The sequence below is a fragment of the Merops nubicus genome, unplaced genomic scaffold, assembly GCF_000691845.1.
Source record: "Merops nubicus isolate BGI_N331 unplaced genomic scaffold, ASM69184v1 scaffold29428, whole genome shotgun sequence".
Taxonomy (NCBI): Eukaryota; Metazoa; Chordata; class Aves; order Coraciiformes; family Meropidae; genus Merops; species Merops nubicus.
Genome location: NW_008624191.1, coordinates 42055 through 56479, shown reverse-complemented (window position 1 = coordinate 56479; position 14425 = coordinate 42055). Strand labels below are relative to the sequence as shown.

Here is a 14425-nt window from a genome sequence, read left to right as displayed (position 1 = left end):
GCAGGAACCAGCTCCTGCTTTGACAAGAAATGTTATGGACTCATTTTTTGGCCGTCAGAGCACAAAGTGAAGGAGTTGGGATTTTCTTCCCAGCTTCTGCCAGTGGCCAGGAGGGAGCTTGCATAGCTCTTGGGAGTGGCAGAAGGGGGAATGGTGAAATGTGCCACAGTGTAAAACTAATCCCTTTGCCTCCAGACAGCCTTGAAGCCGAATCAAGAAGTCAAAAAAGTCCTGATCTAGAAAGGAAAAACCTCTTCTCCCATTCCTGTGAGCCCATGTCACAGACAAACCTAGAAACTAGGGCTTCTCAGTTAGTTCCTTAGTTTTTTTGGCTTGTTTTTACAGCTAGCACACGGAGAAATGTTCAATACCAAGGGCTTGCCAGCAGTGTAACTTATCCCCCTTTGCTCGGAGGCAACACACAGGGGGTTTTCTGGAGAGCAAGAAAAAGGCTTGGGGATGTATGCAGAGGGGGGAAGTGAACTCAGTGACACAGAGCAGCAGAGACATCTGCAGCAGGAGAGAGGCAGGGGAGTTAGTTAAAAAAGCCACTCAAAACTTTCTACAAAAGTTTGTAGTTCCTTTGCTGCAAGAGTCTTCCCCACAAGGTACTATAAGGAGTAGTGTATATTCCACCAGAAATTTCTCTTTGAGTTGATGGGCAGAAGCCTGAGAATATTATTTCAAAATGTGGCCCAATTCTGCCTGAAGAGGTTAAGTTAAAGGGCACCAATGGTGAATTGTAGAAATGCTTTGTGTATCTGTATGTGTACCTAGAAATAAGTTCAGTAGCAGTTGGGAAAGTGCATGTGTGTGTCTGTTAGGCTTTTTTACATCCCTAAATTTGCAGGTGATATCAGATGAAGAAAAGCTAAATTTGAAGGGTCCCTTCCTCTCCCCCTCCTTCTGGTGAAAACAAGCAGTGTTTCCCATCGTTCCTCAGGAATTCTGAGTGATGGCTCCACGTGAGAAATAAATTAGATTATTACGCTTGCATGTGTGTGAGAGTTAAATGCAGGACCCTTGGGGAGTGCACCGTTCGGGTGGTTATTTCTTGCCATTCCAAAGAAATTCTGAGGAACTTCTAATGCCCTGCGTGGTCAGAGCACAGGGCAGTCCAGCTTGGCTGGATGCAGGATAACAGCTCCAGCAAAGCCCTTGGAGACTTGGGCTGTGTTGTATGTGCTCTAAGGGCTGAGGAGAAAGAAGATGGGAGAGATACCAAAAAGAAATGTCCCTAGGGCACTCCACCCGGGCCCAGCTGAGGAAGAAAAAGCCAAGTGAACGCTGAGCTGTGCTGCAGGAGGAGTAAGCAACCCATCCTAACGGGATGTTGCTGTGACTGCCCAAACTCTCTGTAAGGACCCTTTTTGTATGTGCCATGGCTTATTTTCAGAAAGGCTTTCTGGCTGGTGAGTATTCCATGCTGAACCAGAGTGGCCTCACCACTGTAAGCAACTTGAAAATGCTGTTAATGAGGAGAGGAGGCAGAGGAGCAGGGTTTTCACAGCACTTAGAGGCAGATTTTTTTTAATGTAGCCAAAACAAAGTCTGCAGTGACCAAGGAGTGGAGGCGAAAGGACTGGTTTCAAACTGCTGGTGAGTTCTGAAGAGCTGTGGATGGTCCAATCTGCCTACTCACTGCAGCTGTTCACCATGAACATCAGCACAGAGGACAAGATCTTCTGTTCTTTGGAAAAGTTTATTCTTGTCACGCACCACACTTGCTCAGAGTCCAACACCCCTGGAGGTCAGAACTAGCTGTCGTCAGCTCAGGTACCACGGTAGGTGACTGCATCCTTCCTGCACACTGGAGCAAGCAACACGACCCAAAATACACAGGCTGTGCTTTGCTTGGCACATCCAAGCACAACGAGCATATGTGCTTCCTGCTGCCTTCGTGCCTCGCCTTGTCCCCGAGTCCTGGGGGATCAATTTGGCTACTGTGAGCTGGACCAAACCCCTGTGTTTGTGCTCACAGCCCTCTTCTGAACACTTAGAAGGTGTGAAACGAGGCAGGCAGATACTGCTGGTGCAAGGTTGCCTGCATTTCCTTCACATCACTCAGCAGAAGGCACGTGTCTCTCCCTTGAGCTTCCATCCTACAGATCTGGGTGATCTTCTCTCTTCCCAGCAGACAGGAGGAGGCAGATAATCTGTTTCACATGTGGTGCTGGAATAGTCAGAATGAACTTGTTTCTGAATGAACCAGATGCCAGGACTATTTTTTAGACAATAAATAGAAGGAAAAGGAGCAACACAATGGTGGACCTACTGAAATCAAAGAGGGATCTAGATGAGATCATTGCTTTCTCCTCAGAGCTGAGGACCCTGCTAACAAAGACAGATATTAAAAATGCCTTCAAATATGCCAATAAATTATTCTTTGGCTTCTCTTCAGAGTTGGCAGGCTTCAGAAATCCTCTCACACAGTTTGATTAAGCTTTGGTTGTCACAAGTCAGGCCCATATTTGAATCTCTCTGTGAAACTATGCCAGAGCTGTGTAATTTATTTTTTTTTCTTTATTTTGTGTTTTAGAAATGCTTTCATCTTTCATTTCCTGGTTGGCTTCAGAGCCTCTACAACAAAAGCAGGATTCTGGAGCCTGTCGTTTCCCAACTGGGAAGGAGTTCTGCAGTTTTAAATGATCTCTTGTCTAGACCATTTTTGCCATAAACACACGCTGTGGTGAAGTGGCAAGGCTGTGCTCCACCACAGATTACCTTCTTACCTCTTTTGCCTGAGCTTGCATATCTGTCTCTGTAACATGCTGTCTTTTACTCTTTGCCTCCTAACTCTCAAACAACAAACATCTCTCCCCTGTGATTTTAATCTCTTCTGTGGATTGATCACACCCCTTTCTGAAGTGCTCCTCTTCCCTACAGTAATAGTCCCATGCTTCTGAATAATTCACTCTGAAAGAAAACTAAAGCCATCTCTACATGGCTTGCCAAGGCCAAATTCACCTTGAAGTAGTCATTAGGTCTTTTACCTTTCCCTCTCCAACAGGATGAAATTAGCTTCTTGTTTAAGTCCGAAGCATGCAGGCTCAGATTTGTTTCATAACAGAAGCTCCTAATATGGCCTATTGTAATGTCAGGTGTGACTCATCCTCCTCTTTCCTGCCAGGGACTGGGAAAAAACTGAAGGAGCATTCACTGTCTTTGCCCTCTTCTTTTTCTGCTTGCTTCCAGGTGCTCAGGAGGAAGCGACGCTTGTGGCTGAGCCCAAGTCTCGTGGCCTGGGCTCCCCTCTCGGCTCTGCCACAGTTAAACAGTGTCATTACAGACCCTCAAAGGTGTTGTTATGGTCAAGTCCATTAAAATCCGATCTTGGGGAATGCCCAAGGATTCCTTTAGGACCTGGGTCTGACCCGGAGGTGGGGGTGATTGCTGGATGATGGGACCAGCTCTTGCTGTGCAGCTGCAGTGGAGGGGGACAGCCCAGCTAACTGGGAGGTCTCAGCACCATACATATAGGGGTAACAAATCTCAGACTGTCCCAGCTATTCAGGGCTGTAGGTCTTACTCATCCTTCCAGCTTTGAACCGACTGAACTGCTGTGTCTTTTCAGGAATTTTAAAAGTAAAAGAGCAGAAATATAACCAAGACCACAAAAAAGCTCCTTTGAAGTATTTTCCTGTGATTTTTTTTTTTCCTTAATTGGCCTTTACAGGTTTATCTGGGGTGCTTTACTCCCCTTTGTACTTGACCCTATGTAAATAGGCCACCCAGGGTTGTGTAATAGATTCCTGGTTCCTCTTGACAAGACTATCAGAAAAGGATTAATTGTTTTCCCATGCAACCCTAGGGAAGTTTTACCACTGCTTAAAATGAGAGTGGGATCATGCCCCCGTCTAGTGGTGAGTGGGATGCTCTTTCTCCCTACATGTTTGTGTTACTCTGATTGATGTATTGATGTAGTAATTGACCTATATATCCCCTGTTGTACCTAGAGTCCAATTGGGGTAATTTAAAAACAGCAATCGGAGTCTGAGACTGAGCAGCTCATGCAGCTGGTGAACCACATGGGAACTGGGGTTGACTCATCAATTCTGAATACACAGATTTCTAGAGTGACATCTTGACCAAAACTGGTGTTAAATATTCCTTATATCTAATGACTAAAGTTAATTTCTGTTTATTATTAATTACAGGAGTATCAAAGGCAGAAGTGTTGAAATTCACTAGCTGTCATCAGGGACTAATATGCATTTGATACTTGTGGCCTTTTCATTCTGCATTAGTATGGATGAGCTCTTTGATGTGTGGAAACAGGTAGATTTTCAGCACAGTGAGAAAGTCTGTAGCTACTCTGACAACATTTAATTCCTGGTTTTTGGACCAGGTTTTCTCCTGATGATAGACAGCAAAGTTACATCAGTTTACAGCACCAGGAGATTTGGAGCCAGAAGTGTCTGTCCCACATGCAAGCTGCTCTGCCTACCTTGGTTTATTTTGCTTGTCTCTCTTGCTCAGCACTGTTTGCAATGCAGTTAATCCTTCTTGTTCCCTGGAGCTTTGACCTGGCAGCATCGAGCAGCCATCTCTGCACCAGGGGAAAGGGAGATCAAATTTATCTGCTTAATATCCACTGCACTGACATTTTGTCCTTCTTGCCTGGGGCTGGCACATGAAACATGTGACTGCTGTCATGTTTATTGTTACAGTCTTCTGACTTTTAGGAGCTAAGGCTGAAGACTGTTTTTTTTTTTTTTTTTTTCTCCTTTCACATTCTGCTTTTATCGGGAAAAGGAAAGAACAGAAATCTCTCATTCTCTCTCTTCTTCCCTGACTCTGTAAAATGCTTTCAGGGCAGCCTTGTACTTCTGAGCCCTGGCACCCCATTCACTGGACCTTCTCTGCACTTACAGATTTCCCCTTGCGATGGTTTGGGGTCAGGGCAGCCTCCAGAACCGTAACAGACGCTCTCTTGTTAACCCCTCCCCTCACCCCCAAAAGGGAAAGGGAATAAGGGAGAGACTTGTTGATTAGAAAATAAAAGAAAACAGTTTTAATACTACCACTAGTAATAATAGTAGTAATAATAATAAAATAGACTATATACCAATATGTACCAAGCTTAGCAGTGGCCTTGGTCTGCATCCCAATCCCTGGAAGTAACTCTGAACACGAAGTCTTATCACTGCTAAAGCCAGATAGTTTATGAAAACACTGCTAACTTCAGACAGAGCAGTTAATTAGAAGAGCTTTAGTTAAAAAGCTAAAGAGCAAAACCAGCTCTATTTATCCCAAACCAGGACACCCCTGCTGACAGTCTTCTGTAGCCATTGCCCCAGATGGGGGTGGAAGCTCCCTATGCTCCCGTGGGTTGTATTCTGGCTCAGCACCACGATGAACTGCCCTGGTAGGAATTGGGGCTTTCAGCAGTCAATCCTGCTGGGTGCAGGGCAGGAAGTCAAAGGCCACATGGCCTCTGACGGCTGCAATCAGAGCAAATCCCCAGTGGAAATCAGAGGCAGCATTCAAGAAAGCCATGGTGACTCCAAGGCCTATTCTCAGCAGCACAATCCTCACTGAAGGTCAGTAGGACTCGGGCTCCCAAGTGCCTGGCTCACACTCACAGCCGAATTGCTGCAGTTTGTTACCAGGCACCAGCTGAGCCTGCTCTAAGTATGAGGACTTCCATGGGAGAGCTCTCTGAGCACCCTGCTCCCAGGGCTTCAGCAGGCACCTGCAGTGCACTCAGGCTGGGCTGCACTCCTTCGCTCCCTGGAACCCACTCGTGTGTCTGAGCCCTGGAGCTCTGCTGGATGGAGAAGCGAGGCACACGTGTGAGCATTACCCCAGCAGGGCTGTGATGGAAGGTGGTGGGAGCCTTGCCCAGGAGAGCAGAAGATGAGGCTGGCTCAAAATGAGCAGCTTTTCATTTTAAAAAATAAAAAAAAAAAAGTAAGAAAGGAAAAAAATAAACCTCTCTGCTATGCTAATGCCTCCTGGCTTCCAATCATTAAAAATAATACAGACATTACAGAGGGAGCCGTAGAGCCATCGTTCTTCTCATTTTTTTGGGGGTGGATGAAGGCTAATGAAACCCCAGTCTGTGGGTTTGTTTGCCTTACATAATAGGCAGCCAAACTGTTTTCAGCAATGGCAGCATTCAGTTGAGAGATTCATGGAGGGAAGCCTTAATTAGAGTAATTGCTCTATTTATATAACGATTCCTTTTTGTCTGAGATCAAATGGATCTTTGAGAAATCTCATTTCCTTTCCGGTTAATTTCTGCCCTGTTAGTTTAGCTCATGAATCTTAATGAAGAGGAGCGTGTTGGGTATCTCCTGATCTCTAGAGGGGAGACTGTGGGCCATTCATCTCCTGTGCTGCTGCTGCTTTTCACTTGGGTAGCAACATGGGAGAAACACCAAGAGACAGGAAAAGTTAATACCATGAACAGGGAAATGTTGCTTTCCTTTAACTGTCTGGGCTTGACTGTTGCATTGGCACAATCTGAACAGGGGTTCTCTGAGACACATGGTGTGATGAAGAGTTGAGACTGAGGGTCTGACATCACATCTGTGACAGGCTGCCTTGGGCTTCTGACAGAATAAAGTGAATTTTTAGGCCTCTGTTCCCTGTCTGTAGGATGGAGGAGAGCCTCTGTCTCTGCCATGTGCTTGCATTTGAAAGATGAGCAGCTCAGGGGCACAGGCTTTCTCTTACAATGTAAATTTGCCTGGCCCAGAGCAAGAGTCCTGACAGGAGCTGGTGCCCCATCAGAAAGAATATCCATAAGAAATAATGATGCATTGCTTGTCCAGATAGCTGACAATGTGAAGGGGGTTGCTGAGCAGAAAGTTGCTTTCCTTTTCCTCAAGTGCGTTGTTTCTGGGAAGTGGTCGGGGCTTGTCAGTGTCCTCCTAGAACATGACACAACTTCCTGTAGTTACTGTCATGTTACTTAGGAAATGAATGATCCTGGTGCAAGTAGCACATACGTGAGTTACATAAAACCTATCACAGATTCCACCATCGAGACAGGGAACTCATAAACTCGGGGAAATCAATGCTTGGAAACCCTTCTGTTGAGCAAACATCCCTTCACCGCCTTGCAGGCCGTTGGGCTGATCTGCAAACAGCCTCTGGAGGCTGGTGCTGCCTGTGAGCAGCAGCAGAGAAACCCAGCACAGGAGGCGTGGAGCCCTTCCAGCCCCGCCAGCCGTGCAGTGGGTGGAGGGGACACTGCTGCAGGTCCCCTGCTCTCCCTTGCCCAGCCCAGGGCTGACGCAGGTTTTTCCTCATGGTTGGCACTGCTCTGGCTGCTTTTTTCCCTTTAGTCCATAAAAGGCCTGTGAAGTTACAATCTCCAGCTTTTAATTCCTCGTCATGGCTTGCTGTGTTTTCTTTCAGTAAATGTTTTCAAGTGATCTCATGAAATTATGGTCTTTGCTCATTTCAGCTGCTAGCTTTGGCTGCAGTGCTGCTGAGGGGGTTAGCTGAGGTCAGCAAGAGCCTCGTTCGAGTTTGCTGCTTGGCAAACTGGTGTAGCCCAAAGGGACCCAGTCTGAGGATGCTCCCAATGGGCTTTTCACATGGGGAAAAGGATGATTCACCAGGATAGGATGTGATCACAGAGCGAGGGCTTGATGGCCTGGTTCAGCTTTAAGTTTGATAGCCTTGCTATTGGTTTTGCTGGGTGGCATCTTGGATTTGAGTGATGACATGTTTGTTTTTGCTCAGGAACATCTCTGGTTTGCCTTGTTATTGTTGCTGTTGAATTTTTTTTTTTTCTCTGTGTTTCTTCACTGAGCTGTGTGTTGAAAGGTTGAGATTCATGCTGGGTTCTGGCTTATAATGCAAACTTCGATATACTTAATAAACATTAGGAGGTGGCACTTTGCAATTAAAAAGTCTCTGCTGAACGTCATCTCTCATCACCTGCAAAAACATTGGGGGGTTGTACTTAGAGGGACATTTAGGGCTGTCCAACCTGTGAGGCAGGAGTCAAACTCTGGCCTTCCCATGGATGCCAGGAACAGCCAAAACTTTGTAAGACATTTTCCAGCTGTTCCTGAATGGAACCGAAGGGATCAGGTGACAGATTAGCTGCATTTCCAAAAAAAACTTCCCCCTCTGCAGCCTGCATGTGTGCCTTGGGCACACAGCTTTACCTGTCCTGCTGCAGAAGAGCCTTTTATATGGTCAGAGACATGGGTATGGGCTCCAGCTACTTATTTCAGAGCTGAAGGCTGAGCTTGTAATTAAGTTCCTTAGAAATCCCAAGTTCTTTGTTTGCTTTACTAGAAGTGCCATCAGATAGCAGAGGTGACATGAGATGGTTGTCAGATGCTACCCTATTGCAGCAGAGAAATGTCAATGCTGCCTAAGGCAGAGAGAGGCAAAGAGGAGGATTCATGGATTTTGAGCTTCTGAGAGGTCATTATGGTTTTTTTTTCTGACATACTCAACAACAGAAACTAAAACTTCATCCCTGTCTTCGTCAGTGCAGTAATTTCTGGTGAAGTCAAATAGTGTTTGAGATGGGTAGTTATTCATGTTAGTGGAAACTGGCTTCAGAAATTTCATCTTTTAATTTTATCTACCTCTTAGAGTAGTGCAGGTAACTGTTCTGGTTCACCATCAGTACAGTCTTTGTTGGGCCATTTGCATGTCTGCTTTTCAGGCCAATTGCCAAAAAAAAACAGATAGGAGCTGCTTCCTAGAGAAAACAGCCACCTTCACCTGGCTGTGAGGGACCTGCCACCTCCCAGATTCCCCAGGAAATTTTATGTAAGGGAGGAGCAGAGTGGCCAGTCTCTTGTTTTCAGTCACAGCCCCCAGGTGCAGGGGTGTGTGTGGATCCACACTCGTAGGGTGCATGATTTCCATTCACTTTCAAGGTCTTGTTAGCCTGAGTTAGGCACTTGCAGTGTCTTGGGAACAAGCTTAGAGAAATCTGTTCATGATGCTGGTGGGTCACTCCAACCTCTGATACCCTTGTGCTTCAAAGCCCTGTTTTCAGACAGCAAGAGGGGCAGCAGCACTGAGCTGGTGCCCGACAGCTGTGGAAGGTTTGATCGGGTGTTCCAGAGGTCACCTCACACAGGTCAGAGGCAAGGATTAATTCAGAGGGGTTTTATGGCAGCCTGGCCATCGCTCTCAGCAGCCAGCCAGGGAGATGTGCTCCAGCAGTGGGTGAATTTGAAGCCTTCCTTCTCCTCCTGCCTCCTTTGGGGGACCTGGTGTGGGGCAGATGGTGCCTAGAGTCACCCAGCTGAGCTTTCTCAGTCTGTGGGTGCAATGCTCATATTGGAGCTGGCCGGTCAAACTTAAACAGTCATTTTGTTTTCAATGTTACGTTTTGTTTTTTCAGAGCTCCAAAGAGCCCACCTCAAGGGATGGCCCTTGCCTAATCCTCATTGTCCTAACAAAAAGTGTTCCAAGCAGCCAGGAATGTATTTATGTTGGCTTTTGCCTTGTTGCATTGGATGCCTTTGCTTGGTGCAATTTTGGCATCATTTGGAACAGAGCAAGCAAACAGGAATGTAAACACACTTCTATATCCCAGGGCTCTGAACTGGTCTTGGAATGAGTGGTCCAGTTTAGATTTTGGTCTTATGTGGTTGAGCATGAGTGGGAACCAAAGCAAAGAATGCTACAAGCCCTTTTCAGAGACTGTTTTCATTATTTTTTTTTTTCCTCTCCACATTTAGCCAGAAGCTTCCTGGTGCAGTGGATAAAGCAGTAGGTCAGGAGACATGAGACTTCTTCCCAGCTCTTCTCTGCTTTTTGTTTTGTCTTTTTGGACTGTTTTGGTCTATACCACTCCCAACACCAACAAGCTCTGATCTTGTTTGAGCTTTCTAGGTGTTCCAGCAATGCAAATAAGAGCTACTGAGGTACAGATATTCATCTGTGGGGACAGAGAAGCTAAGCAGGGAATTTCTAGAGAAAGACGGGGGCTGACAGGAGAATTCTGGCCTGTTTTGCAAGCCAAAGAAGTTTAGTTCAAGACTTGCAAAGGCTTGTCTTAACCAGGTCTCCAAGAGATCTTGGCTTGACCCATTTCTTGTTTGGAAACCAAGCTGTTGTCTGGGGATGGGTATCTCACAGAAATTTTGAGGCAGAGTCCTTGGAAACAAATTGTGTTTGGGTTCTGCTGGTAGAAAGGGAGAACAGGTTGAAAGGGTTGGGGAGACAGAGAAGTTGTGCTTGTCCTTGGGCCTGACCCTGGAAATGCTGCATGGCTGAGGAGTCCAGAGAGGCACGGGAAGGCCCCAGCTGCAGAGAGCCATGTTGGCCTTGTGCCTCTGCTGGTGACTGCTTTTACAAATATGGATGCACTCTGCAGCTCCTTCTGCTGACGTTTTGGGTGGAATGGTAGAAAACTGTTCTGCTGTGTGGAAGCCCATGGTGGCACAGGTCTTGGAAGAGCTCAGGAGGTCAGGCTGGAGCTGGGTGTTTTGTGCTAATGTCAGCAGAGTCTGGGGTCCTGCAAGGTCTCGGCTGCAGATGCCTCGTTCACTTTGGCTCTGAAGCTCCCTCAGGATGGGGAGACTTCTAAAATAACTCTGGCAGTCACCTTTATTCTACCGTTTTCTCTCTAGGTGGGGAATGACTAGACCTTTTATCCGCTCGTCCTAGGAGAATTTGTACCTTCTGAAAAGCTCCTACATTCAGAATGAAGTTGGTCTCTCACTGCACCTCCCCTTCTTTTCATTTCCACGTTGCCGAGATGCAGCAGATTTGGTCATTCCCGAAACAGTGACTGATTGTCTGCTTTGGCTGGTTCAGCTGTTTGCTAAACATAATGCTCTTTCATCTTCGAGGAAATCGTCTGGACACCTCCACCAGGGTGAAGCTTGCTTTATGCTGCTCTTTCAATAGGCAAATAAAAGCGGCTATTTTCCCAGTTTAAACATAACCTGATTTCTCTAATGAATTAGAAATACTTGAGAGGAGGGGAAAGATTGGTTTCTGCTGAATTTTTAAGAACAATAATCCTAAATTAACAAGCCAACTAGCTCTTTTCCTGTCTGGGGAAGGGTTGCCCTCCTCCCCTAATATTTCCATTCCCTTAAAAATACCCGCAGCACTCACACTTCATCATTCTTGTCGGGACCTAAAGGGCACCCACCAGGGCCCTCTCATACCTAGTGCATGATGTATGGCTTTTTTCATCACACCCTGGTAAATTGGGGCATTTTGGCTGAGGTTTCAGACTTTTTCTCCACTGGTAGTAAAGTAAAACTACTACAAAAAGAAATCCTATTGTAGAGTTTCACAAGAGGAGATGATCACCTGTCTGCTCTCATGTCCTCAGGGTTTGGGGGGCTCTAGAAGCCAGCTCAGTTTTCTCTGTTTCCAGAGATGACAGGAAGGAAAGCGTAGGATTCTGGCTGCACTTCAGCCCGCTGAGGCTTAGGAAAAAGACACAGCTCAGGACTGACTCCAGTCCAACACCCGGCTGGCTGGTGAGCAGCGTTTGAGAGCAGCGATCTCCTATTCCTGAGAAACTGATGCAAAAATAACCTACCAAAACCACTGTTGCAAATGATGCAACTGAACTTTGTTTTCTTGTTGTGGTAACCAAAGCTTTGACCAAAAGAAAAAAGGACCAAGGCAAAATACACCCCAACTTCTTCCTCTAGAGAATGAGTCAAGTTCCTTGCATGCGGTTCCAGTACAATGAAATCGAGAAGTCTGGCCAGCAAGTGGGTTCAACGGGAAAGCTGAGGACAAGCTTTTGTGTGACTGCTAATAGGTCCCTCTCCCGTGGCCCTGCCGGATGGGAGAAAACAAACATCCCTTTTTTTGTCTTGCAGTTCATGACGAAGAACCCCAGCATGAGGCTGGGCAGCCCAGGGCTGGGCGGCGAGAGCGCGATTCTGCGGCACCCCTACTTCAAAGATCTGGACTGGGCCCTGCGGAACCAGCGTCAGATGGAGCCGCCCTTCAGGCCCCGCATTGTACGTAGGAAGGAGGGTGGGGGAAAGGCATCTGAGTGGTGTTTATTCTCTCTTCTGGGCTCTTGAAGCAGGTTTATTCCCGTGAGACAGGAAAGGAGGTAAAGGAGAGGCAACCTTGACTTGAAAGCCCTGGCCCAGGAGCCGGGAGGTGAGGTCTTCTAGCCTTGTCTTGGCTGCTGGTTGGGCACCTGATGTTGTACAGGTTGCTTTTCCCCTCCATGCTGAGTTTTCAAAGGGAGCTCAGCCAAAGGATGCATGTTTGTGAAAGCAACTGCAGCAGATTAGGCACCTGACTACTATTTGCCTTGCCCCAGATACAAAACAGGGTAAGTAGTCCTCATTCTGGCCATTCCACCTACCTCTTCACAGTGGGGCTGTGTCTCTTTTGTCTCTCTTTGTCTGTACAGCACTCAGCACAGTGTTCCCTACCCAGACCACTGTCATCTGAGTGGATCGAATAGCAGGCAGGCTGCAGAGGGGCCACTGTTGTCCCTTTTCCCAGTGGTGCAACACAGGCCAGAGGATGCTTTCTGTGGAAGGCCATCCCAAGGTTGTCTCTGTGGCTTCCTTGCCTTTGAAATTGTCACTTGGAGTGACTTTGTCTCATGCTGTGGTCACTTTGTGGTGGCAGTGGTCAATGTTGTCCTGCTCCATGAAGCTCACTGGTTGCAGGATCAGGCACTCAGGGGAGCTATGACAGCTCAAGATCGGGCTCTTGAGTTGTTTCTTGACCTGAATCAAAGGCTGAGGGAACCTCCTCAGTCTCCTGTGAGCAGGACGGGATCTGGGAGCATCCGATTTCAGTGTCAATAAAACATCTTGTTCTTGGTGCAGTTAGAACACACGCCCTGCCAAAACATGCCACAAACCCCGTTTGTGTGTGCACACAGTGAACAGCCCCACTTGGTGGTGCACAGCAAGGAATTCAGCACCTGGAGGCAAAGCCATGTGTCTTCCACGACCCAGGGGCTCGTTACTGTGCCAGCCTGCTGGCTGGGCAGGCGGGGAGCGGGCGGCCCCCCCCCCGAGCCCACTGAGGCGCTCTGCAGAGAAGGAGACACGCCGTGGAGTCAGCTCGCTGGAAATGTGGCCGAGAACCACGGCCAGTGACTGGTTCTGTGCTGCCCCTTCGGGAGAGGAGCTGACTGGTGTGCCCTGCCCTAGCCCGGGCAGGCAGCTCCTCAGAGGCAGTGTAAGTTAAATCAGAGGGGGGGTTGCCTGCCAGAAGCCTGCAGAAGCTCTGAAGGGCTTTTGCTGTAAGGAGCTCAGTTGGGGGCACTCAGCTGCTCCTGGTCCAACACCAGGAAAAGCTTTCAGTAAGCTCAGCCTGGGTTATTGCACTGAAGACCAGACTAAAGGTGCAGAGCCAGGACCAAGCAGGTGGTACATACTTTTCACATCTCTTTCCTTTGTCTTTTCCACTTGACAGAAATCCAAAGATGACGTGAGCAACTTTGATCCAGATTTTATAAAAGAGGAGCCCATTCTGACTCCCATTGAAGAAGGAATTCTTCCAATGATAAACCAAGATGAATTTAGAAACTTTTCATTCACAAGCCCAGAACTGCAGCAATAGCTACAGCTCTGGAGAAGGGCTGCTGAGAAATCTAGGGGGAAATGAAATTAAAACCAAGTTTACCAGAAATGTCATTTTCAAGGAGGAACAGTGCACTGACTTTATGCAATACAGCAGCACCACTGTCAACATTACCTTAATGTGAAATTGAAACCTTCCTGTGTTTGTAGGATTTATGCAGCTCTTGGATCAAATACTGACAGAGGTGGAACAAACCTGATATTGTAAATAGCTGATGCAGACAGAGAATTGAATGCTGAGCTAGTTGGCTCGGCCTGAATATTGCCGCTTGCAGTGGATTCGAGGAGTCGGCATGAGCATGAAGCAAGTGTTGTGCAGCTCTGAGCCAAACAGACTTGTTACAATTCTGATTGCTTGCAAGACTATCTTGAGGAGTCCCAACACTGTCCAGCATTTTGGAGCTGTGATCCAGCATCCCGTGGCTTGACTGAACTAGATGTTCCTACTGACTTTACCTGTTTCTGCAGTATTTATTTCTTTCCGAAGGACGAATGACTCTCTCTGCCACTGTTTGGGTTTTCATGTGAAATATTTCATTGTGCTGACTGGCAGAAGGAAAAAAAACCAAAAGCCCTGTGCCCCACACAGATTCTTCCAAATCAAAAGGAAGTCACGTGCTCGTAGTGTTTTACTGTTTGTGTGATATGAAAAGTTTTAGTGTTTGCATTCTGTGAAATGCCTTTTTACATCATACATCTTCAATGCTCCTTTCTTTACTTCCCAGCTGTTCTCAACTATAATGTAACTTGTAAAACCTTACTGTTTATTTAGACCCATTCTATTTAATTGTGCTATACAGAGCCCCTTTTGTGGGTTTAGTGCCTCATTAAAATTTTGTTCCGAAGTGGCAGCGCTTGAATTGTTTGTGGCATTATTGTGATGGGAATCGCAGAGTTGGCAA

General features: G+C 46.9%; 1 protein-coding gene across 1 annotated transcript in view; it reads left to right on the top strand.

Annotated features, from left to right (window-relative positions):
• The window catches only part of LOC103777767 (protein kinase C eta type-like), a gene marked incomplete at its 5' end in the record, with an annotated part of 45940 nt that extends 31784 nt beyond the window's left edge, over positions 1-14156 (top strand). Inside the window, 2 exons of the mRNA XM_008945331.1 lie at positions 11784-11927; positions 13357-14156. Coding sequence (XP_008943579.1) covers positions 11784-11927; positions 13357-13503 — 291 coding nt within the window. The remainder of the gene's footprint in view (positions 1-11783; positions 11928-13356) is intronic.
• Between the last annotated feature and the right edge of the window lie 269 nt (positions 14157-14425).